Source organism: Physeter macrocephalus, chromosome 7, assembly GCF_002837175.3.
Source record: "Physeter macrocephalus isolate SW-GA chromosome 7, ASM283717v5, whole genome shotgun sequence".
Classification (NCBI taxonomy): Eukaryota; Metazoa; Chordata; class Mammalia; order Artiodactyla; family Physeteridae; genus Physeter; species Physeter macrocephalus.
Window position 1 is genome coordinate 19,607,527 of NC_041220.1, and position 27,237 is coordinate 19,634,763.

The following is a 27,237-nucleotide window of genomic DNA, read 5'->3' on the forward strand; positions in this document are numbered from 1 at the left end:
TTCCACAGGCTGCAGGATTGTAGTTCTTCTTGCTTCTGCTGTCTGCCCTCTGGTGGATGAGGCTATCTAAGAGGCTTGATGGGAGGGACTGGTGGTGGGCAGAGCTCAGTAAAACTTTAATCCGCTTGACTGTTGTTGGGTGGGGCTGGGTTCCCTCCCTGTTGGTTGTTTGGCCTGAAGCAACCCAACACTGGAGCCTAACTGGGCTCTTTGTTCGGGCTAATGGCAGACTCTTGGAGGGCTCACGCCAAGGGGTACTTCCCATAACTTCTGCTGCCAGTGTCCTTGTCCCCACGGTGAGCCACAGCCACCCCTTGCCTCTGCAGGAGACCCTCCAACACTAGCAGGTAGGTCTGGTTCAGTCTCCCCTGGGGTCACTGCTCCTTCCCCTGGGTCCTGATGCGCACACTATTTTGTGTGTGCCCTCCAAGAGTGGAGTCTCTGTTTCTCCCAGTCCTGTTGAAGTCCTGCAGTCAAATCCCGCTAGCCTTCAAAGTCTGATTCTCTAGGAATTCCTCGTCCTGTTGCCAGACACCCAGGTTGGGAAGCCTGACGTGGGGCTCAGAACCTTCACTCCAGTGAGTGGACTTCTGTGGTATAAGTGTTCTCCAGTCTGTGAGTCACCCACCCAGCAGTTATGGGATTTGATTTTCGTGTGATTGTGCCCCTCCTACCATCTCATTGTGGCTTCTCCTTTGTCTTTGGATGTGGGGTATCTTTTTTTGGTGAGTTCCAGTGTCTTCCTGTCGATGATTGTCCAGCAGCTAGTTGTGATTCTTGTGTTCTCACAAGAGGGAGTGAGAGCACCTCCTTCTACTCTGCCATCTTGGTTCAGGGCCGCCCTATTTTTAGTTTTTTAAGGAACCTCCATACTGTTTTCCATAGTGGCTGTACCAATTTACATTCCCACAAACAGTGCAGGAGGGTTCCCTTTCCTCCATACCCTCTCCAGCATTTATTATTTGTAGATTTTTTGATGATGGCCTTTCTGCTGGTGTGAGGTGATACCTCATTGTATTTTTTTTTAAACATCTTTATTGCAGTATAATTGCTTTACAATGTTGTGTTAGTTTCTGCTGTATCTCATTGTAGTTTTGAATTTCATTTCTCTAATAATTAGTGATATTGAGCATCTTTTCACGTGCCTCTTGACCATCTGTTTGTCTTCTTTAGAGAAACCTCTATGTAGGTCTTCTGCCCGTTTTTTGAACTGGGTTTTTTTTTTTTTTTTTGATATTGAGCCACATGAGTAGCTTGTAAATTTGGGGGACTCATCTCTTGTCAGTCTCTATCATTGGCAAATATTTTCTCCCATTCTGTGGGTCGTTTTTTCATGTTATCTACAGTTTCCTTTGCTGTGAAAAACCTTTTGAGTTTAATTAGGTCCCATTTGTTTACTTTTGTTTTTATTTCCATTACTCTAGGAGGTGGGCCACAAAAGGTCTTGCTGTGATTTATGTTCAAGTGTGTTCTACGTATGTTTTCCTCTAAGTGTTTTATACTATTCAGTCTTACATTTAAGTCTTTAATCCATTTTGAGTTTATTTTTGTGTATGGTGTTAAAAATGTTCTAATTTCATTTTCTTACGTGTAGCTGTCCAGGGTTTCTAGCACCATTTATTGAAGAGACTGTCTTTCCTCCATTGTATAGTCTTGCCTCCTTTGTCATAGATTAATTGACCATAGGTGCATGGGTTTATTTCTGAGCTTCTATCCTGTTCCATCGATCTATATTTCTGTTTTTGTGCCAGCACCATATTGTTTTGATGACTGTAGCTTTGTAGTATAGTCTGAAGTCAGGGAGTCTGATTCCTCCAGGTCCGTTTTTCTTTCTAAAGATTGCTTTGGCTATTTGGAGTCTTTTGTATCTCCATACAAATTTTAAGATTTTTTGTTCTAGTTCTGTGAAAAATGCCATTGCTAATTTGATATGGATTGCACTGAACCTGGAGATTGCCTTGGGAAGTATGGTGATTTTAACAATATTGATTCTTCCAATCCAAGAACATGGGATATCTTTACATCTGTTTGTGTCATCTGATTTCTTTCATCAGCATCTTATAGTTTTTGGAGTATAGGTCTTCTGCCTCCTTATGTAGGTTTTCTTCCTAGGTATTTTATTCTTTTTGATGTGATGGTAAATAGGATTGTTTCCTTCATTTCTCTTCTTGATCTTTTGTTGTTAGCATATAGAAATGCAACAGATTTCTGTGTATTAATTTTGTATCCTGCAACTTTCCCAAATTCATTGGTGAGCTCTAGTAGTTTTCTGGTGGTGCATTTAGGATTTTCTATGTATAGTATCTTGTCATCTGCAAACAATGACAGTTTTACTTCTTTTCCAGTTTGGATTCCTTTTATTTCTTTTTCTTCTCTGATTGCTATAGTTAGGACTTCCAAAACTATGTTGAATAAAAGTGGTGAGAGTGGACATTCTTGTCTTGATCCTGATCTTAGAGGAAATGCTTTCAGCTTTTCACAATTGAGTATGATGTTAGCTGTGGGTTTGTCCTGTATGGCCTTTTTTTATGCTGATGTATGTTCTCTCTATGCCCACTTTCTGGAGAGTTTTTATCATAAGTTGATGTTGAATTTTGTAGCTTTTTCTGCTACAAAATAGCTTATTGGATAGAAGATTTTTCTGCATCTATTGATATGATCATATGGTTTTTATTCTTCTATTTGTTGATGTGGTGTATCACACTGATTGATTTGCAGATATTGAAAAATCCTTGCATCACTGGGATAAATCCCACTTGATCATAGTGTATGGTCCTTTTAATGTATTTTTGGATTTGGATTTCTAGTATTTTGTTGAGAATTTTTGCATCTATATTCATCAGTGATATTGGCCTGTAATTTTCTTTTTTTGTGGTATATTTGTCTGGTTTTGGTAACAGGGTGCTAGTGGCCTCATAGAATAAGTTTGGGAGTGTTCCTCCCTCTGCAATTTTTTGGAATAGATTCAGAAGTATAGGTGCTAACTCTTCTCTAAATGTTTGATAGAATTCGCCTGTGAAGCCAACCGGTCCTGAACTTTTGGGTGTTGGTAGTTTTTTAATCACAGTTTCAATTACAGTACTAGTAATTGGTCTGTTCATATTTTCTATTTCTTCTTGGTTCAGTTTTTGGAGATTGTACGTTTCTAATAATTTGTCCATTTCTTCCAGGTTGTCCATTTTATTGGCAAACAGTTGCTTGCAGTAATCTCTTATGATCCTTTGTATTTCTGTGGTGTCTATTGTAACTTCTCATTTTTCATTTCTAAACTTACTGATTTGAGCCCTCTCCCTTTTTATCTTGATAAGTCTGGCTAAAGGTTTATCAATTTTGTTTACTTTTCAAAGAACCAGCTTTTAGTTTCATTGGTCTTTTCTATTGTTTTATTAACTTCTATTTCTTTGATTTCTTCTCTGATTTTTATAATTTCTTTCCTTCTACTAACTTTGGGTTTTGTTTGTTCTTTTTTCTCTGGTTGCTTTTTGTGTAAGGTTAGGTTGTTTATTTGTGATTTTTATTGTTTCCTGAGATAAGATTGTATTGCTATAAACTTCCCTCTTAGAACCACTTTTGTCACATCCCATAGGTTTTGGATCATCGTGCTTTCGTTTTCATTTGTGTTTCAGTATTTTTTTATTTCTTCAGTGATCCCTTGGTTGCTTAGTAGCATATTGTTTGGCTTCCACGTGTTTGTGTGTGTGTGTTTTTCTACAGTTTTTTTTTTCCTGTAGTTGATTTCTAATCTCATAGCATTGTGGTCAGAAAAGATGCTTGATATGATTTCAGTTTTCTTAAATTTACTGAGGCTCACTTTGTGGCCCAGCAGTTGGTCAATCCTGGAGAATATTCCATGTGCACTTGAGAAAATTTGTGTTCTGCTGTTCTCAGATGGAATGCTCTATAAATATCAATTAATTGTATCTGGTCTAATATGTCACTTAAGGCCTGTGTTTCCTTATTATCTTCTGTCTGGATGATCTGTCCATTGATGAACATGGGGTGTTAAAGCCCCCATTATTATTGTGTTACTCTCAGTTTCTCCTTTTATGGCTGTTAGTGCTTGCCTTATATATTGGGGTGCTTCTATGTTGGGTGCATGTATATTTACAATTATTATATCTTTTTCTTGGCTTGATCCCTTTATCATTACATAGTGTCCTTCTTTGTCTGTTGTAACAGTATTTATTTTAAAGTTTATTTTGTCTGATATGAGAATTGCTACTCCAACTTTTTTTTTGATTTCCATTTGCATGGAATACCTTTTTCCATCCCCTCACTTTCAGTCTGTATGTGTCCCTAGATCTGAAGTGGGTCTCTTGTAGACAGCATATTTACAGGACTTGTTTTTGTATCCATTCAGCCAGTCTATGTCTTTTGGTTGGAGCATTTAATCCATTTCCATTTAAGGTAATTATCGATATGTATGTTCCTATTGCCATTTTAAAAATTGTTTTGGATTTGTTTATGTAGGTCTTTTTGCCTTCCTTCCTCTTTTGTTCTCTTCTCTTGTGATTTGATGACTAACTTTAGTGTTGTGTTTGGATTCATTTTTCTTTCTTGTGTGTGTATTTATTGTAGATTTTTGGTTTGCAGTTACCATGAGGATTTGATATAGCAGTCTATATATAAACAAAATTGTTTTAAGTTGCTGGTCTTTTAATTTCAAGTGTTTCCAATATCCTGCATTTGTGCTCTCCTCTTCTCACAGTTGCTGATTTTGATGTCATATTTGTGTGCAGATGATTTCCTACATTTACTTTATGTTTGCCTTTACCTGAGCTTTTCCATTCGTAACTTTCTTGTTTCTAGTAGTGGCTCTTCTTTTCTGCTTAGAGAAGCTCCTTTAGTATTTGTTGCAAAGCTGATCTGGTCGTGCTAAATTCTCTTAGCTTTTGCTTGTCTGTAAATCTTTTGATTTCTCCATTGAATCTGAATGAAAGCCTTGCTGGGTAGAATATTTTTTGTTCTTCCCTTTCTTCACTTTAAATATATCATGCCATTCTCTTCTGGCCTGCAAAGTTTCTGCTGAGAAATCAGCTGATAACGTTATGGGAGCTTCCTTTTATGTTATTTGTTGCTTTTCCCTTGTTGTTTATCTTTGTCTTTAATTTTTGTCAATTTGATTACTGTGTGCCTTGGCATGTTCCTACTTGGGTTTATTCTGCCTGAGACTCTCTGCACTTCCTGGACTTGGGTGATTGTTTCCTTTCCCATGTTAAGGAAGTTTTCAGCTATTATCTCTTTCAATATTTTCTCTGGTTCTTTCTCTCTCTCTTCTCCTTTTGGGACTCCTATAATGCTAATGTTGGTGCATTTAATGTTGTCCCAGAAGTCTCTTAGACTGTCTTCATTTCTTTTCATTCTTTTTCCTCTATTTTGTTCTGTGGCAGTGATTTCCACCATTCTATCTTCCCAGGTCACTTATCCATTCTTCTGCCTCAGTTATTCTGCTATTGATTCCTTCTAGTGTATTTTTCATTTCAGATAGTGTATTGTTCATCTCTGTTTGTTTGTTCTTTAGTTCTTCTAGGTCTTTGTCAAAATTTCTTGTATCTTCTCAATCCGTGCCCCCAGTCTTTCTAAAAAAAAAAATGTTCAAAAAAAAAAAGATCATGTTCACTATTACGTTGGATCATGTTCACTATCATTACTCTGAATCACATTCACTATCATTACTCTGAATTCTTTTTCCAGTAGATTGCCTATTTCCACTTCACTTAGTTGTTCTTCTGGGGTTTTATCTTGTTACTTCGTCTGGGACATATTCTTCTGCCATCTCATCTTGTCTAGCTTTCTGTAATTGTGGTTTCTATTCTACAGGCTGCAGGGTTGTAGTTCTTCTTGCTTCTGCTGTCTTCCCTCTGATGGGTGAGGCTGTCTGAGAGGCTTGTTCAGGCTTGCTGGTGTGAGGGCCTGGTTCCTGCCCACTGGTGGGTGGAGCTGGGTCATGCCCCTCTTGTGGGCAGGGCTGTGCTCAGGAAGACTTTAAACAGTCTGTCTGCTGATGGGTGGGGCTCTGTTCCTTCCCTGTTGTTTTTTTTGGCCTGAGGTGTCCCAACACTGGAGTCTACTAGTTTTGGGTGGGGCGAGGTCTTGGTGGGAAATGGCAGCCTCTAAGAGAGCTCAGGCCAATGAGTACTTGCCACAGCTACTTCTGCCAGTGTCTTTGTCCCTGCAGTGAGCCACAGCCACCCCCTGCCTCCTCAGGAGACCCTCCAATACCAGCAGGTAAGTCTGGCCCAGTCTCTTATGAGGTCACTGCTTTTTTCCCTGGGTCCTTGTGCACACTAGACGTTGTGTGCACCCTCTAAAAATGGAGTTTGTTTCCCCTAGTCCTGTGGAATTCTTGCAGTCAAACCCACTGGCCTTCAAAGCCAGATTCTCTGCAGGGGGTCCTTCTCCTGTTGCCAAACCCCCAGGCTGGGAAGCCTGACATGGGGCTCAGGACTTTCACTCCTGTGGGAGAACTTCTGTGGAATAATTATTTTCCAGTTTATGGGTCACCCACCCAGCAGATATGGGATTTTATTTTATCATGCTTGCACCCTTCCTACCATCTCATTGTGGCTTCTTCTTTGTCTTTGGATGTAGGATATCATTTTTGGTAGGTTCCAGCATTTTTTTTTTCAATCAGTGGTTGTTCAGCAGTTAGTTGTGATTTTGGTGTTTTTGTAAAATAGGATGAGCTCACGTTCTTCTATTCCCCCATCTTGCCGGCAAGTCCTTTTTTCTAATTCACATTATAATTACTTCTTTGACTCATGATTTAACTGCTAGAGATTATGTATGAAAAATCATTTGTAGGAATCTGAAACTCATGATAAGTGCATTTTCTTCCAGAGAATTGGTGCTTGCTTCTGTAGGAACCCAGAGGCCCTACCAGCCTAGACCAATTTACCCAAGTTCAAACCTTAATCTCAGGCTATATTTCTTCAAGAACTTTGCATTTCTGGGTCACCTTGACCTTGAGGGTATAGACCCTTGTTTCCCTTTATTTGGTTCCTGAGCTTTGAGTTCTGTCTTTCAGGATATTAAGGCTGTCAAAAGGAAAGTTTTCATTCTCTAGGGTCATATAATGACCTCAGGGGAAAAAATGGCTACTGTACACCCTACACCTCAGGTGTCTCATTTCTGCTCCACCTTTTGACCTATTAATCCCTATGTTATTCATGCCTCAACAGTTTAAATTAAAAAAAATTTTTAATCTGCTTTTTAGTTGTATTCAGTGGGAGGGTTGAACCCATATAAATATGGTTCACACACACACAGACATATATATGTATATGTATATACATAGACATATATAAGTGTATATATATACATAGACATATATGTGTATATATGTATATACACATATATGCATATGTATATATTATGTAAACGTGTGTGTGTGTATATATATATATATATATATATGTATACATATATATTGCTCTCCCCCCAACAAGAAGTCTACATAATAAACCTTAACAGAAGAATGCCTCTATATACAATATAGCTTTATTTTCACTAAACATCAATAGTTAAATATTGTATCAATTCTAATCATTACACTCCCTGGTTGTTGACACATTCAGCCACCAGCTTCTGTGTATCTTTATATATCACTCACTTCTGAAGATTAAAAATCCTTTCTTGGAATAGACACACAGACTTTTTTAAAAATTGCAAACAGTATATTCACCTCCCAGAACAAGAAAATAACCTTTCTATTTCCTTTTCCAACTAAACAAGAGAAGTAGTTGAGTTTACTCCTCTAATTCACCAGCTCTCAGCTGCCATTTAGCAGAGCCAGGAAGCAGCAGTTCATACCATGTAGTTTCTTCACAGCATAAAACCTCTTGGCTGACTTTTTCCAGTCATAAAAGAAAACTTCCTATCTCAACAGAAAATCTCATGTGTCATGAATTGGTTGTTATCAGGAGCAGCAAGATAGTAATGGTTGCACATTAAACATTACAAAATTATTATCTGTTACACCAAAGGTTTAAAATGGTTTCATGAAAAGTAAATAATATATCACTATTTGTTCTGTCTCCATATGTAAATATTTGATAATTAGCTTTTTAAGGGAGGATTAAAACTAGCCTCTTTTTACTTTCATGTATGTGTCTCAATTAACTACAATATTTCTCATTCATTTTACATTCAATTTTCATAGAAAATATAAGTGGATGCAAATGCATATTGATTATATTATACCTTTGATTTAGGATGAAATTAAGGTAAAAAATTCACCATCACCTCCAAAGCCATGCTCTACTGCTGACTCTTGTTCTTCAGAGGTAATGAATACCAAGACTGCCATCAAAGAGAACACTGTTTGCATACCAAACTATCTGGATCAGGAAATCAAAGTAAGAGGCAGGTTTATTAAATCTGCAACTTGGGAACAGCATGAATATACAAAAAAATCACATCACTAGCATCCTTAAAACTCTTTAATCGTTCCCATTGACAACTGAATTGATTTAAAACTACTTAGCCTGAACTCCAAGACCTGCTCCTATTTTTCACTTGCAGATTCTCCCTGGAATCCTGTCATTCTTATAGAAACACAATCTTTGGTTTACACAGAATGAAAATCTTGGCATTTGCCAAAAGAGCTCAGCCCTATTCTTCCCATGTCTTCCTAATGCTTGAGAGGCATTACCCCCAACTCCTTGCCATTTCCTGTACATTTCCTTCACATATTTTAAGGCAGAGATTCCTCCAATCAACACTCATCTCTCCCTTTTATCTGTAGAAAACTGTTTCCTCCAACTTTTTCTGCATGGGGTTATAAACTTAGTTATATTTATAGTAATATGTCATATCAGACAACTGGAAAGTTTTCTCCAGCCACAGTTATTTCTGAGAATAAAATATAATCAAAAATAAATCAATCAGCTGATATCTGTCATCTGCCATTCTTTGTTTTCCTTCTTTAGATCCTTTTGGAAACATCAACATTGCCTCACTGTAAGACCCAGTACAATGAATTAAAAGTCAAAATATTGTAATGATGACTCTGATAGAAGTTTTAAATAATAATTTTATGTAATAGCAATGACAAAAACAGAGCATGTTTTACAAATTGTTATTAAATAATCCTGATAAGGAACTATTTTAAAAGTAAAGCATAACATTGGCAGTGAGTATAATTTATGCTGATGATTAAAATTGTGAAGGAGAATAAAAGGAAAAGAGAAAAAGAAGAGAGAGTATCTTCAGACCTGATTTGTGTTTATGCAGAGTCTTCAAAATCACTATTCATCTGCCCCACTGCACTCTGGCACCACTGGTCTTCCTATAATTTACTCATTTTCACCTTAGGAGCTTTCCTATACTAAGAGCTCTTTTCTTCTTGATCCTCTAATTTTCTTTTTAAGGTCTCAGTTTTAATATCACTTTCTTAGAAATATTGGGTTGGCCAAAAATTTTGTTTGGGTATTTCCGTAAGATGTTATAGAAAAATCTGAACGAACTTTTTGGCCATCCCAATACTTTCCCTGACCACCCAACTGAATGTAGTTTTTCTCTCATTGCCCTTTGTTATTTTTTGCCTTTTTTTCTATATCCAAATTGTTCATATTTATTTATTTGTTTCAATATTGTCTCTGCCTACCCACCACATATGCAGTAAAATTTAAGTCTTATATGTTCTTATACTTGTCTGTCTTGGTTACTGCTTTATCTTTCATGCCTAGATAAGTGCTAGATGCTTAGCAATTATTAGATAAGTATTTATTGAATGTTGAATAAATAAGTTAAATGGAAAAGTGCTACCAAGATCAAAGTGGAACTATAGAAAATCAGCTAACCACATAGGCTTTTGATTCAACTAAAAAGCAAGCTGAGTGCAGTTTTGGTAAGGCTGTCTTGCTTCCTTGGGCATATCAATAGACCAGCATGATTCTTTTTTTTTTTAACATCTTTATTGGAGTATAATTGCTTTACAATGGTGTGTTAGTTTCTGCTTTATAACAAAGTGAGTCAGTTATACATATACATATGTTCCCATATCTCTTCCCTCATGCGTCTCCCTCCCTCCTTTTTTTTCTTAGATTCCATATATATATGTTAGCATATGGTATTTGTTTTTCTCCTTCTGACTTACTTCACTCTGTATGACAGACTCCAGGTCCATCCACCTCACTACAGATAACTCAGTTTCATTTCTTTTTATGGCTGAGTAATATGGCACATATATACAGTGGAATATTACTCAACCAGCATGATTCTATAGAACTGGCTTTGTAGGCATCTATTAAAAAGGTTTCCTCTGAAAAGTATCTGCCACCTTAAGGATATTTACTTAATTGGCCATCAGTTGATATAAAATCCACTAAAATGTAAGCTCTTTGAAGTAAGGGATCTTGTCTGTCTTGTTGACAACTGATTCCCCAGCACTCATCACTTTGCTTGAAAAATATTAAATGGCATGCACAACATGGCATTTCATTAAGTAGTTGTTGGCTATTTGTTAAATAAATGAAAGGAGAGGGAGTAACATGAGAAAATAGGCCATATCAAGACTTTTTGGCTTGTATAAATGAGTCCTAAATATAGAACTCATTTTGATCATTCTCCATCCTCCCATGCCTTCTATAAAAAAGAATCTAAAATATTTTCCAATTTCCTACTATCCAGGCTGGTAACTCTGAATGGGTTGTAAAATCAAAAATGTTTGTGCAGCCGTGTGGATGAGAGAGTATGCATTGTCTTTGGCTTTGAAGGCCAGTGGGGCTTGATTGTAGGCATCAAGACCTGGGCCCACCCAATAAACTGTAGACTCCAGTACAGGGATGCCTTAGGCCAAACAACAAAATGGGTGGGAAAACAGCACCACCCAACAGCAGACAGGCTTCATAAAGACTGTCTGAGACCACAGCTGCCTCTAGACAAGCCCCTAGACATGACTCTGCTTACCAAAGGACTAAGACCTAGCTCCACCCATCAGGGGGCAGGTACCAGCCCCTCCCACCAGGAAGCCTGTACAAGCCTCTAGACCAGTCTCAGCCACGAGGGTGCAGCTACCAGCAGCAAGAAATCTACAGTCCCACAGCCTGCAGACCAAGTGCAACTGCAGGTCAGACACTACTCTGGGACAAGCTGGCCCCTGACCCTAGAGTGATAAGAGGGGAATGCATTGCTGGGACACATAGGACATCACCTACAGAGGGCCACTTCTCCAAGGTTGAGAAATGTAACCAACCTACCACATACATAAAAATACAAATAGCAATTTAGACAAAATGAGGTGACAGGGGAATATGTTTCAGATGAAGCAACAAGATAAATCACCAGAAGAACTAAGTGACGTGGAGATAGGCAATCTACTTGAAAAAGAATTTAGAGTAATGATCGTAAAGATGATCAAAGAACTCATCTATAGAATGGATGCACAGATTGACAAATTATATTTTCTAATTTTTTGTTAAAAACTTCTAAAAATAACAAAACAGAATACAATAATTGAAATGAAAAATATTAGAATGAATCAATAGTAGAATAAATGACGCTTAAGAACGGATCAGTGAGCTGGAAGACAGTCCTGGAAATCATTGCCGCAAACAGAAAGAAGAAAAAAGAATAAAAAGAAATGAGGACAGTTTAAGAGACCTCTGAAACAACATCAAGCATGTTAATATTCGCATTATATGGGTCCCAGAAGGAGAAAAGAGAGAGAAAGCACCTGAGAAAATATTTGAAGCGATAATAGTTGAAAACTTCCTTATCCTGGGGAAGCAAACAGTCACCCAAGTCCAGAAGCACAGAAAGTCCCATACAGGATTAACTTGCAGAGTAATACACAATGGTACATTGTAATCAAAATGACAAAAATTAAGGATAAAGAGAAAATATTAAAAGCAACAAGGGAAAAGCAACAAATAACATACAAGGGAACCCCCATAAGACTATCAGCTGATTTTTCAGCAGAAACTCTGCAGGCCAGAAGGAAGTGGCCCAATATACTTAAAGTGATGAAAGAGATAAACCTACAACCAAGAATACTCTACCCAGCAAGGTTCTCATTCAGATTTGATGGAGAAATCAAAAGCTTTACAGACAAGCAAAAGCTAAAAGAATTCAGCTCCACCAAACCAGCTTTACAACAAATGTTAAAGGAACTTCTCTAGGCAAAAAAGAAAAGGCCACGACTAGAAACAACAAAATTACAAAATGGAAAATTTCACTGGTAAAGGCAAACAGACAATAAAGGTAGGAAATCGTCCATGCACAAAGCTAGTAGGTTAAAAGACAAAAGTAATAAAATCATTTTTATCCACAATATGCAGTTAAGGGATACACAAAATAATTAAATATAAAAAATGATATCAAAAACAGTGATCATGAGGGAAGGAGAGTACAAATGCAGGGTATGTAAAATGCATTTGAAAGTAAGACATCAGCAACATAAAACAAGCACATATAAATATAGAATCCTATACAAAAACCTCATGGTAACTGCAAACCAAAATTCTATAATATACACACACACACACACAAAAAGGAATCTAAACAAGGCTAAACATAGTCATCAAATCACAAGAGAACAAAAGAAGGGGAGAAAAAGATCTACAAAAACAAATCTAAAACAATTAACAAAATGGCAATAGAACATACATATCGATAATTACCTTAAATGTAAACAGACTAAATGCTCTAACCAAAAGACACAGATTGGATGAATGGAAACAAAAACAAGACCCATATAATTGCTGCCTACAAGAGACCCACTTTGGATCTAGAGACACATACTGACTGAAAGTGAGAGGATGGAAAAAGTATTCAATGCAAATGGAAATCAAAATAAAGCTAGAGTAGCAACACTTTAATCAAACAAAATAGACTTTAAAGACTTACAAGAGACAAAGAAGGACATTACATCATGATAAAGGATCAATCCAAGAAGGAGATATAACATTTGTAAATATTTGCACCCAACATAGGCACACCTCAATATACAAGGCAAATGTTAACAGACATAAAGGAGAAATTGATAGAAACACCATAATAGTGGGGGACTTCAAACCTCACTTACATCAATGGACATATTATTCAGACAGAAAATCAATAAAGATACAGGCTGTAAATGACACATTAGACCAGATGGACTTAAATGATATTTATAGAGCTATCCATCCCAAAGCAGCAGAATACATCCTTTTCAAGTGCACATGGAACATTCTCCAGGATAGATCAAAAGCTGGGCCACAAAGCACACCTTGATAAACTTAAGAAAATTGAAATCATATCAATCATCTTTTCAAACCACAATGCTATGAGGCTAGAAATCGACTACAAGAAAAAAAATGCAAAACACACAAATACGTAGAGGCTAAAAAATATGCTACTGAACAACCAATGGATCACTGAAGAAATAAAAAAATACTGAGAAACAAATGAAAGCAAAAACAAGACAATCCAAAACCTATGGGACACAGAAAAAGCAGTTCTAAGAGGGAAGTTTACAGCGATACCAGCTTACCTCAGGAAACAAGAACAATCTCAAACAACCTAACCTTACACCTAAAGCATCTAGATAAAGAAGAACAAAGAAAACCCTAAGTTAGTAGAAGAAAATAAATCATAAAAATCAGAGCAGAAATCAATGAAATAGAGACTAAATAAACAAAAATGATCAATGAAGCTAAAAGGTGGTTCTTTGAAAAGAAAAACAAAATTGATAAACCTTTAGCCAGACTCATCAAGAAAAAAAAGGGAAAGGGACCAAATCAATAAAATCTGCAACAAAAAAGAAGTTACAGTGGACACCACAGAAATACAAAGGATCATAAGAGATTACTTTGAGCAACAGTACGCCAATAAAATTGACAACCTGGAAGAAATGGACAAATTCTTAGAAAGGTACAATCTCCCAAGACTGAACCAGGAAGAAATAGAAAATATGAACAGACCAATTACCAGTACTGAAATTGAATCAGTAATTTAAAACTCCCAACAAACAAAAGTCCAGGACCAGATTGCTTCACAGGTGAATTCTAACAAACATTTACAGAAGAGTTTAAGCACCTATACTTCTGAAACTATTCCAATAAATTTCAGAGGAAGTAGCACTTCTGAACTAATTCTATGATACCACTATCACCCTGATACCAAAACTAGACAAAGATACCACAAAAAAAAAAAAAAGAAAGAAAATTACAGGCCAGTATCACTAATGAATATAGGTACAAAAATCCTCACTAAAATGCTAGCAAACTGACTCCAACAATACATTACAAGAATCATACACTGTGATCAAATGAAATTTATCCCAGGGTTGCAAGGATTTTTCAATATCTGAAAGCCAATCAATGTGTTACACCACATTAACAAATAGAAGAATAAAAACCATATGATTATCTCAATAGATGCAGAAAAAGCTTTTGACAAAATTAGACATCCATTTATGATAAAAAAAACCTTCAAAAATGGGTATAGAGGAAACAAACCTCAACATAATAAAGGCCATATATATGACAAATCTACAGCTAACATCATACTCAATGGTCAAAAGCTGAAAGCATTCCCTCTAAGATTAGGAAAAGACAAGGATGTCCACTCTCACCACTTTTATTCAACATAGTTTTGGAAGTCCTAGCCACAGCAATCAGAGAAGGAAAAGAAATAAAAGGAATCCAAATTGGAGAAGAAGGGGTAAAACTGTCAATTTTTGCAGATGACATGATGCTATATACATAGAAAACCCTAAAGATGCTACAAGACAACTACTAGAGCTTATCAATGAACTTGGTAAAGTTGCTGGATACAAAATTAATATAATGCAATCTGTGCATTTCTATACACTAACAATGAAAGATTGGAAAGAGAAATTAAAGAAATAATCCCATTTACCATCACATCAAAAAGAATAAAATACCTAGAAATAAACCTACCTAAGGAGGCAAAAACATGTACTCCAAAAACTATAAGGCACTGATGAATGATATACTGTGTTCTTTGGTTGGAAGAATCAGTATTATTAAAATGACCATAATTCCCAAGGCTATCTACAGAGTCAATGCAATCCCTATCGAATTAGACTGGCATTTTTCACAGAACTAGAACACAAAAGACGCCGAATAGCCAAAGCAATCTTGAGAAAGAAAAACGGAGCTGGAGGAATCATGCTCTCTGACTGCAGTCTATACTACAAAGCTACAGTAACAAAACGGTATGGTGCTGGCACAAAAACAGACATATAGATCAATGGAACAGGATAGAAAACCCAGAAATAAACCTGCACACTTATGGTCAATTAATCTATGCAAAGGGGGCAAAAAAAATACAATGGAGAAAAGAAAGGCTCTTTAATAAGTGGTGCTGGGAAAAATGGACAGCTATATGTAAAAGAATGAAATTAGAACATTCTCTAACACCATATGCAAAAATAAGCTCAATATGGATTAAAGACTTAAATGTAAGACCAGATACCCTAAAACTCCTAGAGGAAAACATAGGCAGGACACTCTTTGACATAAATCACAGCAACATTTTTTTGGATCTGTCTCCTAGAGTAATGGAAATAAAAACAAAAATAAACAAATGAGACCTAATTGTACTTAAAAGCTTTTGCACAGCAAAGGAAACCATAACAAAACAAAAAGACAACCTACAGAATGGGAAAAAATGTTAGCAAATGATGCTATGGACAAGAGGTTAATTTCCAAAATATACAACTAGCTCATACAACTTAATATTGAAAAACCAAACAACCCAATCAAAAAATGGGCAGAAGATCTAAATAGACATTTCTCCAAAGAAGACATACAGATGGCTAACAGGCACATGAAAAGATGCTCAATATCGCTAATATAGAAATGCAAATCAAAACTACAATGAGGTATCACTTCACACCACTCATAATGGCCATCATAAAAAGTCTACAAATAAGAAATGCTGGAGAGGGTATGGAGAAAAAGGAACCCTCCTACACTTTAGGTAGGAATGTAAATTAGTGTAACCACTATGGAGAACAGTATGAAGCTTCCTTAAAAAAAACTAAAAATGGAATTACCATATTATCCATCAACCACACTCTTGGGCATATATTCAGAGAAAACTCTAATTCAAAAAGATTCATGTACCTGAATGTTGACTGTAGCACTATTTACAATAGCCAAGATATGGAAGCAACCTAAATGTCCATCGACAGATAAATGGATAAAGAAGATGTGGTATATATATATATATGTGTGTGTGTATACACGCACGCACACACACACACACACACACACACACACACACAAGCACAATGGAATAGTACTCAGCCTTAAAAAGGAATGAAATAATGCCATTTGCAGCAATATTGATGGACCTAGAGATTGTCATATTAAGTAAATCAGACAAATATTGTATGATATCACTTATATGTGGAATCTAAAAAATGATACAAATGAACTTATTTGCAAAACAGATTTAGACTCACCCACATATAAAACAGACTTATGGTTACCAAAAGGGTTAGCTGGGGGGCAATGGAAGGGCATAAATAAGGAGTTTGGGATTAGTACATACAAACTACTATATATAAAATAGGTAAATAACAAGGACCTACTGTATAGCACAAGGAACTATATTCAATATCTTATAATAACCTATTATGGAAAAGAATCTGAAAAAGTATATATATATATATATATATATATACAAAAAATATTGCTGTGATTTATATATACATGAATCACTTTGCAGTACACTTGAAACTAACACAACATTGTAGACTAACTATACTTTAATGTAAAAAATGAAAGTGTATGCAGTTTCATAATTGTTTCTTTAAAGGAAAAGAAAAACAGAATTCTGTATCTATTAGCATCTTGTTTTTAGCCTTCCTCCCAAAAATCTTGAATTTATCGAAATAATAGTTCTTACTATTGACACCAAAAGTCTGCCAAACACATTCATTTATTCTATACATATTTAGTGTCAAATGACAAAATACTAGACTCTGGGAATACAGTTGGTTCCTTCATTCACATAGCTTAAAAGAGGAATTGTACAGATGTTGTCAGTACATATAGGAGTAGATTTGGGGCTAAGAGAGTCTTCAAGGAGAAAGGAATCCAAAGAATGTTTAAGATATATTTAGAAAATGAAGAAAAGCATGGAAGAGCTCATTCCCAGTGAAGAGAACTTCATATCTAAATGCTAAGATGTAGGAGCACTGTCTATTCAAGGAACTAAAAGCAATGATATGGGTGATGCGGAGAGTGCAGGGAGAAGTTTATAAAAGACAGGGCTGGAGACTTAAGCATAAACCGGATAATAAAGCATTTTTTAAGCTATATTGAGGTGGCCAGATTTCATCCCAAGGGATGAATTACTTTGTAAGTACAAGAATTACATTGTCAGAGTTGTACATTAGAAAAATCATTCTAGATATAATATGCAGAATTAATTTGGGAGGGGGAAGAAAATTTCCAGCAAGGTACTCTGCTTCCAAAATGATAGATTAGGTTCATTAGCCTCCAACTGTAAACAACAATATATCTGGGAAAAAAGCAAACAAACAAACAAAAAAAACTGTTTCCAGGCACTGGGCACCAGACAGCACAGATTTATAACCATTGAGGGAAGGGAAACAATTGGGATAATTTCCACATTCAACCCAGATTTCTTCCTGGGGCACATTCCTAATCATGGACAGAGAAGTGGAGCCCAAACAGAGAGTAAGAGCTTCACTAGGTAGAGAAAACAGAGTTTAATGTTTGGGGATGCTGAAGTGGCTGGAATTCGCAAATTAAGATACTGAAGAAGAAGGATCTGTGGACAGAATGAGCTCCAGAAATCTGTATCGGGTTCCCTGAATCTTTAGCCCAATAAAAGCTGTATGTGCACAGGATGAGAGTCTGAGACCTGGCAGAAGAGAGCTAATGGGAGGGAGCATGTTGCTTAAAGATGATGGAGTTCTGATCTGCTAGAGTAGAGAGACCTTGCTGAACACACCAGGAGTGCAGTTGAGACCCCAGAAAGGTCACACTTTAGAAAAAGAATAGGGTACACTAACCCACAGTAGGGGCTACTCTAGACCTACACTCTCAAATCCTAAAATCAAATTTCAACAGATCAAACTCACCCACCAATATATTAACTGCCTTCCAGAATAAAACTCAATGAAGAGAAAGTTTCCTAGGAGGACATATTCTATCTTCTCTTACTAAAATGATCATTATATTCTTTCAAAGTTGTAAATGAGTGACCTGTGAATTAGAAGAAGCTGGGAGTGATGTGCAGTCACCATACTGATGACAAAACCATGAGAGGCAGAGTGGCCTAGAGAATAATATAATACCACAGGGCTGTTTTTCTATTTTTGCCATGGCCATTGATTTATTGTGAAATTAGGAGCAAATTTAACTTGTTCTCTTCTAGGATAAGGCATTATTGAGGACAGGAATCTTAATAATAGAACAAAGCTCAATAAAGGAATGGATTTTTCTGCCCTTTACTTTAAATTCTATATCTCCAGCACCTAGATCAATTATAGACACACATATTTTTTAAATTAATAGTATTTTAAGAAAAGATTTCAGGCAGAAAGCCTAAGAAAAAGGATGTTGCAGTTGCAGAATTGATGATAGTTTAGACTGGGTCAAGGCTGTGGGGATAAAGAGAGATAGAGATATTTGAGAAATATTTAGAAGAAAGAATTTACTGAACTTGTTGGTAGTATGTTGTAGAAAAGGACAAGGGAGCTGTCCTGTATGAATCCCAGGGTCTAGCTTGGACATACGTTCAATGTATGCTGCTGTGTCCACTGAGATAGGGGAACCAGGAGAAACAGCAAGTTTGGAGCAGGTTTTATGAAGAGAAAGCTGGGTTTAGCTTTAGATATTTGGGGTTCAAAGTACCTACAGTATGTCTAAGTGGATACATCTGGTAGGCAGATGGTTGTATAGGACTGACGTTCAGAAGACAGGTTTGGATTTCAGATATGTCTAAATTCCAAGAACAGACACAATTTAGGGTAAAACTAGAAACATCATTACATGTGCTTAATACTTTGGACTTTAACGCCTATTATAGTCCATTTTTATTAGAATTATTTCATATATCTCCTCTATCATCCACACTCAGCCCTTAGCTCCAGATTAAAAAGTCAACGAAGGATTCTGATAGACTAAAGGTAATTGTATTCCTATCCTATTGGGCCAATCACTGTGTTCAGGGGACTGAGGAACAATGATGAATTCAGCTAGATTCACTCACTATAGAGAGGAGAAGTACAGGTGGGGCAGTTCTGTGACTGGAAGAACCCCATGGTGCAGTGGGAAAGTATCAATTCCGAAAGAGAAGAAAAGTGAATTGCTCCTCCAGAAGATGTTAGTACTGAACAAACAAAACAAAACTGCATCGCCTAACCTAAACTATCGCAGTTGACCCTTGAACAACACAAGTTTGAACTGTGTGGGTCCACTTATACATGGATTATTTTCAGTAGTAAATATGATAGTACTACGTGATCTGTGGTTGGTTGAATCTGTGGATGTGGAACTGCGAATATGGAGGAACCACCTATATGGAGGGCTGACTCTAAGTTATAGCTGGATTTTCGAATGCTTGGAGGGTTGGTGCCCCTAACCCTGCCTTGCTCAAGGGTCAGATGTACTTGTACTGAAGATATTTTTTTCCTGTTTGAAATCTGGCTCCCAAGCTAAAATCCCAATCGACTTGAGCATTGTGTACAGAGTGACATTTGGGAAGATGAGATTGTGGAGTAAGTAAAGGAAACCTTATAAACCTTGCTCACTATGTAACTCTAACATTCTCTGTCAGATTCTGGAAAAGATCTGTAACATTTTACAAACTGATTCTCTGGCAGAAGTTCTACAGTGGCTGCTCCACGCAAGTTCAAAAGGTGAGATTAAGCATTTGTGAACACTGAGCTCAGTTTATTGTCAGAAACTAGGAATGTGCCAATGTCTGAAGTTTTCTACCTTGGATTTGCAAAGACAAGGTTGCAATATTATTTCCCTAGTGTTTCAGTGTCAGAGTCCTGTATATCCAACTGCACACAAGCTGGTCATACAATGACCCACAATTTGGTATGCCCCAAACTGAACTTCTTGGGGTGATGTGAAACACTTGTGTCCAGAGCTGGTTTGTGCTTCTCCTCCTGAGTCCTCACACCCAGGCTCTCCCTGAGCATATCTTCTGGCCTACTGTGACCTCTGAACACAGCCTGTTTCCCTCCTTTTATGTGGATGGCAGTAGCACAGCCTTCCAAATTCCAGATTCTAACAGCTCTGCCAATTCCTCACCAAAACCATCAAGTCAGTCAACTCCCAGCCTCCTTTAGGCTCTTCTGACCTGTTTCATGAAAGCATATGCCAGTCCAAAGTGAGATAACCATAAATAGCATAGAGCAGCTATCCTCAGACCTAGCTGGTCATCAGACTGACTGAGGCAAAACTGAGGTGAGTGGAGTCTGAGGACTGACATTTCTAACAAGTTCCCAAGTGACACTGATAAGCCTGGTCTGGGGACCACTCTTTGAAAATCACTGCAGTAATCAATGTTAGGAAATACCAATGTGTTAGGAACAGACTAATGTTTTTAAATGGGGAGCACTTTGGAGATAGTACCTTACCTCAGGAAGATTACTTGGCAGGCAATTGAGAAGTATTTGGGGGTAAGGAGTTTTTAGTTGTTCTTTTTTTTTCCTTTTTAAGAATATAAGTTTAAAAAATTTACACAAGTAATGAGTGCTTATTTTGGGATGAAAAACAAATCAATATATATCTTTGTAGAGATGCTTAAAACTATTTATTATTTAACTATTAGTCTTTATTTTAATGAGATCACATGGTACTAATATTTTTTATAGGTATCCTTATTTGTTTTTATTTGGCAGTGGCCTGTAAGTCTGGGTTTTATACTCAATATTTAAAATGTATTCCACTGCCATTCAGGGACAAGTACCCCAGTGAGTACTCTGAGAGCTATACAGTATCACAGGTCAACAGAAATTAGGTTGATGTGAGTCACCTTTTCTACAGAAACTTTAACTCACACGTAGGTGCCTACCCAGAAAACAGATTACCTTTCACACTGGAGTGCTGAGTAAAAGAACTAATCCCGTGTTTCTAGCCGACATGATAATTACAACCTTCATGCCCCTCTCTTTTTTTAAATCAGAAAAGGAGTGGGTCTCAGCTTTGATTCATGCTGAACTGGCTGAGATAGACTTGTTAACTCCCCTCAGAAGAAACGCCTCAGTGGAACTAGCAGCAGAGACTGGCAGGCCACCCAAAGTTAAATCACCCTCAAATTCACCAGCAAAATCAGAAGTGATAACCAGTTCTAGGGAAGGACATCAACAGAGCAGGTAATTAGGCCTAGTGGCCACCTATGGGACATGTGGTTCATAAAGACTTTGAATTCCCTTTTGGTTATCTTTCAAAACACTAAAATCGCTGAGGTTTTAAGTATCCTCCTTATTCAGTAAATGACAACAATGAGTATTTGTTTTCTTTCATTTTCATAAACGTAATATGAGAAATCATTCTAAATCCTATTGTTCAGAGCATTTGGCAGAGACCATGTCTTCCTTACCTAACAACCTATCTTTTTGAGAAAAGTTCCCTTTCCACTCAGGGTAAAGCAAGAGTAGCCACCCAGAAATCTAAGAAAATGCAGTGGTTTTTAGTTTACCTAAAAATAGAAGCAATAAAGAAAACCAAAATTGCATTGTTATTGTGTATTTTGTTAAATCACTTTTTTTTTTGGTCGAGAACAATGCAAGATTAAAACAAATTGCTCCACTTAATTTTCTCTGATGTATGCCTGGGGGCTGCCAGAGGGAAAAACAACTATTAAGGGAATTTGGAATTATTTCAGTAGAAATTTGTCTTAAGCTTTGTAATTTCAATGACAGAAGAAAATACATATTTATGTGTAACAGCATGGTGAAAGAATGTGGTAAGATGTTATTTAAGCTGCGAGAGAAAATCTTGTTGCTTTAAAATTAAAAGTTGGGCAAATCTTAAATTCAGAGAAAATAAATGTTCAAAACACATAACATGTCCCTTTAAAAAGCATTATTAAGACAGAGGAAGAATTTTACATTTTAATCGGTCGCCACCTTGAAGTTTCCATAAAATTGGAAACTGGAAGATACAGTCAGTTTCTCTACCTTACTGAGTAATATCTGATGTACTGTTCAGATGTTGACTCAAAGTTAGAAGAATTTTTCATTGGAAAGTACATTTAATGCTGTCTGCATTGAAAAATGAAGAATTGGGATAGCTTATTTAAGAAACATACATACTTAGCTTGTTGATGATAGTGCAGTCTATGGGAAATACTTGTTTGTATCTGTGAATTTCATTTTCTCTTCCTCCATTTGATTTAGAGTGTCAAGTCAAGGATCTGAAGGAAATAAGGAAGTACTGAAAGGTTAAGTACAGTTTGCGATAGTTACTGAGTTGGTATAAGGAAACCAGTAAGTATCTAACTAGTTAGAGACAAAGATGTTAAGGATCTATGGTTTTAAAGGCAGTATAATACAATAGCAATTTACAGCTACTCTTAAGGGACAGCATCTGCTGAATTTCTCAGTGAGATAAATTTGACCTATATTTGACTTTGTTTTGAAAGGCACAGTGCCTCATCACACTCTTTGAGAAGCAAGACAGAAGGACAGCAGGAACTCTAAGTTTGGTCATGCCAATCCAGTGACAGGAGACAACCTGCATTGACCTAACCAAAAGGACAGTGATAATCAGAGTTTTGGTTCTTCACAGCTTAACTGTCACTGGGCTAAATGATTTTCACTTGAAACAAAGCCAGCCAGAGAAAACAGTAAAATTTTGACAATTAGCCACAAGCATATGCCCACAACACAGCTGAAATACAACAGAGAGTAGCAGTTTTATGTCCCCATCAGAAGTCCAGCCCCAGCCTTCAATTTGGACCAAGGAAAATCAAGAATTGTGGAAAGTCCTAGTTTGGTCCAGAATAGTCCAATCGAAATATCCCTGTGGGTTTGGCAGCTCCTAGCTTTAAAACAAACATAGCAGCAATGGTTATAGGGCAACAACTATGAAGCCTGTCTACAAGCCTCAAACAAAAGTCTGTCTTACTATTTCTACAAGTCCCCTTTATACCAGGAATGATATAGCAATCAATTAGAGTTCCTGGAGGTCACTCTAGACTCCAGCAGTTTCTGTTGGGATTAATCAAACCCGAAAGAAGTGCTATTTGCTAATAGGCAATAATAAGTATAGTTTAGAAATTAGAAAATACCTCCTTACTCTGACACCCCAAGGATGGTCTATTGTATCTGACTTTTAACAAACTCTTCACCCTATGACCACAAAATCATGACAGTGATGGTTTCTATTACACAATTTTATGTCTTACCTGTAGGCCTCAAATATATTTTACCCTGTCTAGATACTTGTATACAAATCCTCAAATCATACCCCTTTGTCTCTAGTGTTGGTATTCAGCGTCTCCCCAAATCCTTATTTCTGTTTGGGTGTAACCAGTGTAGGCCTTGGGAAGGTCTTCTGAGTACGGTTGTTTTAACCTGCTTGTCTACTTTCTTTTTTGTCTGTCGGGACCATAGATCCTTCACCTTTCTCTCACTGGTCCCATCCTGTCCATCACCTTTACTCATCACCAGCTCTAAATCGTTCCTACCAAAATAATGTTTGATTTTAAGATTGGAAGAACATATCTTGCATGTTATAGAACAAATAACTCACTAAAGATGAGCAGGTGCTAAGAAAGATGAGAATAAATTATTTTATGAATTTTGGGTGTATTTGATTCACCTAAACTTCATATAGTTTTTTGTGTGTGTGATTTGCTACTAAAACATGGCAGAAGCTACTATATTCGATGTCTCAATTATGGTCTTATTGAGACTTTTTCTATTTCAGAGGCTGAGTACAAGCTTCCACTGTTTATAAGAAATAAGATGAAAATACCCATTGCAGAATATTTCAGCAAGCCAAAGTCTCTTCCCAGGCCTAAAACTCAAGAGAGCATATCAACAAAACCAATATCAGCAAGGAGTATACAGCAAGGATACAGTCTCTCTCCCCAGAGAGCATTTTATCCTGTAACACACCAAAGGTAGAAATTCTAGACTGGGCTAAGTCTTTCACAAACACGAGTTTCACTTTGTCATAACATCAAATTATTAAAAACATGTTTTTGGTATGGCGGAATCAATAGCTCCTCTATATGTTGGTACATGTAAATCTCAAAGCACTTGTATATAATGATACTAAATAAATATTAAGGGAGATAATATTTCTATTTGTAGTTAAATTAGTACCATGTGTAAAAGAAATATGTTTATTTATATACTATATTTCTAGTCTTGCTACTATTAATATTAGTACATAAGCATTGGGCTCTGATACTAGAAAAATCATCCATAATCAGAATTAGGCAATTTCAATTCAACACTAACCCCAAATCTGATAAAAAATAAAAAACAACAACAATAAACAAACAGAATTTTAACATCTGAGCTACTTTTTGCAATCTACTGTGTTTCAATGTTGTTGGACTGTTGGAAAAATGCTCATCTCCTTACCCAATCTTTTGTTTAGAATGTTTGCACTGATATTCAAAACAGATATTATAAATTGTGTGTGTGTGTGCATTTATGCACACACTCTTAATGATAACACTTATACTACACTTACTGTGTGTCAGGAATCGTTCTAAACACTTTAGATATAGTAACTTATTTAAGTTTCACCATAACTATTTGAGGTAGCTATTATTTTTATCCTCACTTTTTTAAAAAAAATCATTTATTTATTTATTTATTTATTTTTGGCTGTGTTGGGTCTTCGTTTCTGTGCAAGGGCTTTCTCCAGTTGCGGCAAGCGGGGGCCACTCTTCATCGCGGTGCGCGGGCCTCTCACTATCTTGGCCTCTCTTGTTGCGGAGCACAGGCTCCGGACGCGCAGGCTCAGTAGTTGTGGCACACGGGCCCAGTTGCTCCGCGGCATGTGGGATCTTCCCAGACCAGGGCTCGAACCCGTGTTCCCTGCATCGGCAGGCGGATTCTCAACCGCTGCACCACCAGGGAAGCCCCTCACTGTTTTTTAAAATAAGGAAACTTATTTAAAAATAAGTTTAAATTCTCTGAGGCACAGAGAGTTGGACTCATTGGGATGAGACAAAACAGTTGTAACAAACGTCATCATTCAAATACAGCAGAGGTTTTTCTCACATAAGAGTCTAAGGTGTGTGTTTTCAACCAGCAGATGACTTCACTTTACTTGGTGATTCAGAGGCCCTGGATCCTTCCATCTTCTAGCTCTACCATTATCTAGAGTTTCACTGTTAATTTCTTCCTGCTGGCAAAAGAAAGTAGTATCTTCCTATAGCTGCTGTAATAAATTACCACAAACTTAGTGGCTTAAGCCGATACAAGTTTAATTTCTTACAGTTCTGGGGCCGAGGTCCAAAATGGATCTCACTGGGCTAAAACCAAGGTGTTGGCAGGGCTGCATTCCTTTTGGAGGCTTTAGGGGAGAATCTACTTCCTTGCCTTGTCCAACCTCTAGAGGTTACCCACACTTCTTGGCTCATGACTCCCTTCTATCTTTAAAGCCAGCAGTGGCTGGTTGAGTCTTTCTCATAACACATCACTGATACAGACTCTTCTGTCCCCACCTCTTCTACTGTTAAGGACCCTATGATTACATTGGGCCTGCCTGTTATCCAGGTTATCCAAGATAATCTTATCTTAAGGTCAAATGATTAGCAATTTAATTCCACTTTACCATGTAACACCATAGGTTCCAGAGATTAGGATCTTTGGGGGGACATTATTCTGCCTTCCACAGGGAGGGTACATCTGCTTAAAGTCTTGGTCTTGAAATGGGAAATATCACTTCTAGTCACAATCCATGGTTGAGAACTAGTCTAGCTGAAAGGAGGCTGATAAAATTATTAAGTAGGAATCATATGCCAGCTACAACTATATTCTATGGAAAGGAAAATTGGAATTGGAACTCTGACACAAAAGTTTAGTGACTGGTTTAAAGTGTAGCTGGAATCTATCTGCTTAACCACTAGGCACTACTGATATGTACCCAGACCATGCCCACTTCATTAAATTCATATCAAACTTTTTCTTTCTTTTTCCTATTAGGGAGAGTTTGCAATAGCATTGTAGATTCCTTTTCCTTGCAAACTTAGTAAAATTCACGTATCAGATCACATAGATTTGGTGTTTGGGAGTGGTAGACCTTTGACAATTTTATTTCTTTTCTGATAACTTGTCAGTTTATATTTTCTGTATATTGGAGACTCAATTTTGGAGATTTTTATTTTCTTCGAAAATTAAGCATTCCATCCAGGTTTCTAATTTATTTTCATAGTGTTAAGACAAATTTGTCTTATAATTCTTTGAAATTCCTGACTATATTTATTTTGCAATCTCAATTTTATGTATTTATAATTTTTTGACTCAGCAAATGGCATTTTGCATTTTATAATCACTTTCAAAAGCCAGATCTTAGATTTAGTGCTATGTTGTTACAATAGTACTACTTGTATTTATTTATTTTTTAAAACATCTTTATTGGAGTATAATTGCTTTACAATGGTGTGTTAGTTTCTGCTTTATAACAAAGTGAATCAGTTATACATATACATATATCCCCATATCTCTTCCCTCTTGTGGCTCCCTCCCTCCCACCCTCCCTATCCCACCCCTCTAGGTGGTCACAAAGCACCGAGCTGATCTCCCTGTGCTATGCGGCTGCTTCCCACTAGCTATCTATTTTACGTTTGGTAGTGTATATATGTCCACGCCACTCCGCACTTTGTCCCAGCTTACCCTTCCCCCTCCGTGTATCCTCAAGTCAATTCTCTAGTAGGTCTGCGTCTTTATTCCCGTCTTGCCCCTAGGTTCTTCATGACCATTTTTTTTTTTTTTAGATTCCATATATACGTGTTAGTATACGGTATTTGTTTTTCCCTTTCTGACTTACTTCATCCTGTGTGACAGACTCTAGGTCCATCCACCTCACTACAAATAACTCAGTTTCATTTCTTTTTATGCCTGAGCAATATTCCATTGGATATATGTGCCACATCTTCTTTATCCATTCATCTGTTGATGGACACCTAGGTTGCTTCCATGTACTGGCTATTGTAAATAGAGCTGCAAAGAACATTGTGGTACATGACTCTTTTTGAATTATGGTTTTCTCAGGGTATATGCCCAGTAGTGGGATTGCTGGGTCCCATGGTAGTTCTATTTTT

At 37.0% G+C, this 27,237-nt stretch overlaps 1 protein-coding gene across 1 annotated transcript in view; it reads left to right on the top strand.

Moving 5' to 3' along the window:
* The window catches only part of C7H4orf17 (chromosome 7 C4orf17 homolog), a 304,067-nt gene extending 279,823 nt beyond the window's left edge, over positions 1-24,244 (top strand). The window contains 5 exon segments of the mRNA XM_055085866.1: positions 8,214-8,357; positions 19,768-19,849; positions 21,130-21,319; positions 22,346-22,389; positions 23,880-24,244. Coding sequence (XP_054941841.1) covers positions 8,214-8,357; positions 19,768-19,849; positions 21,130-21,319; positions 22,346-22,389; positions 23,880-24,079 — 660 coding nt within the window. The 3' untranslated portion in view covers positions 24,080-24,244.
* Positions 24,245-27,237: the final 2,993 nt, after the last annotated feature.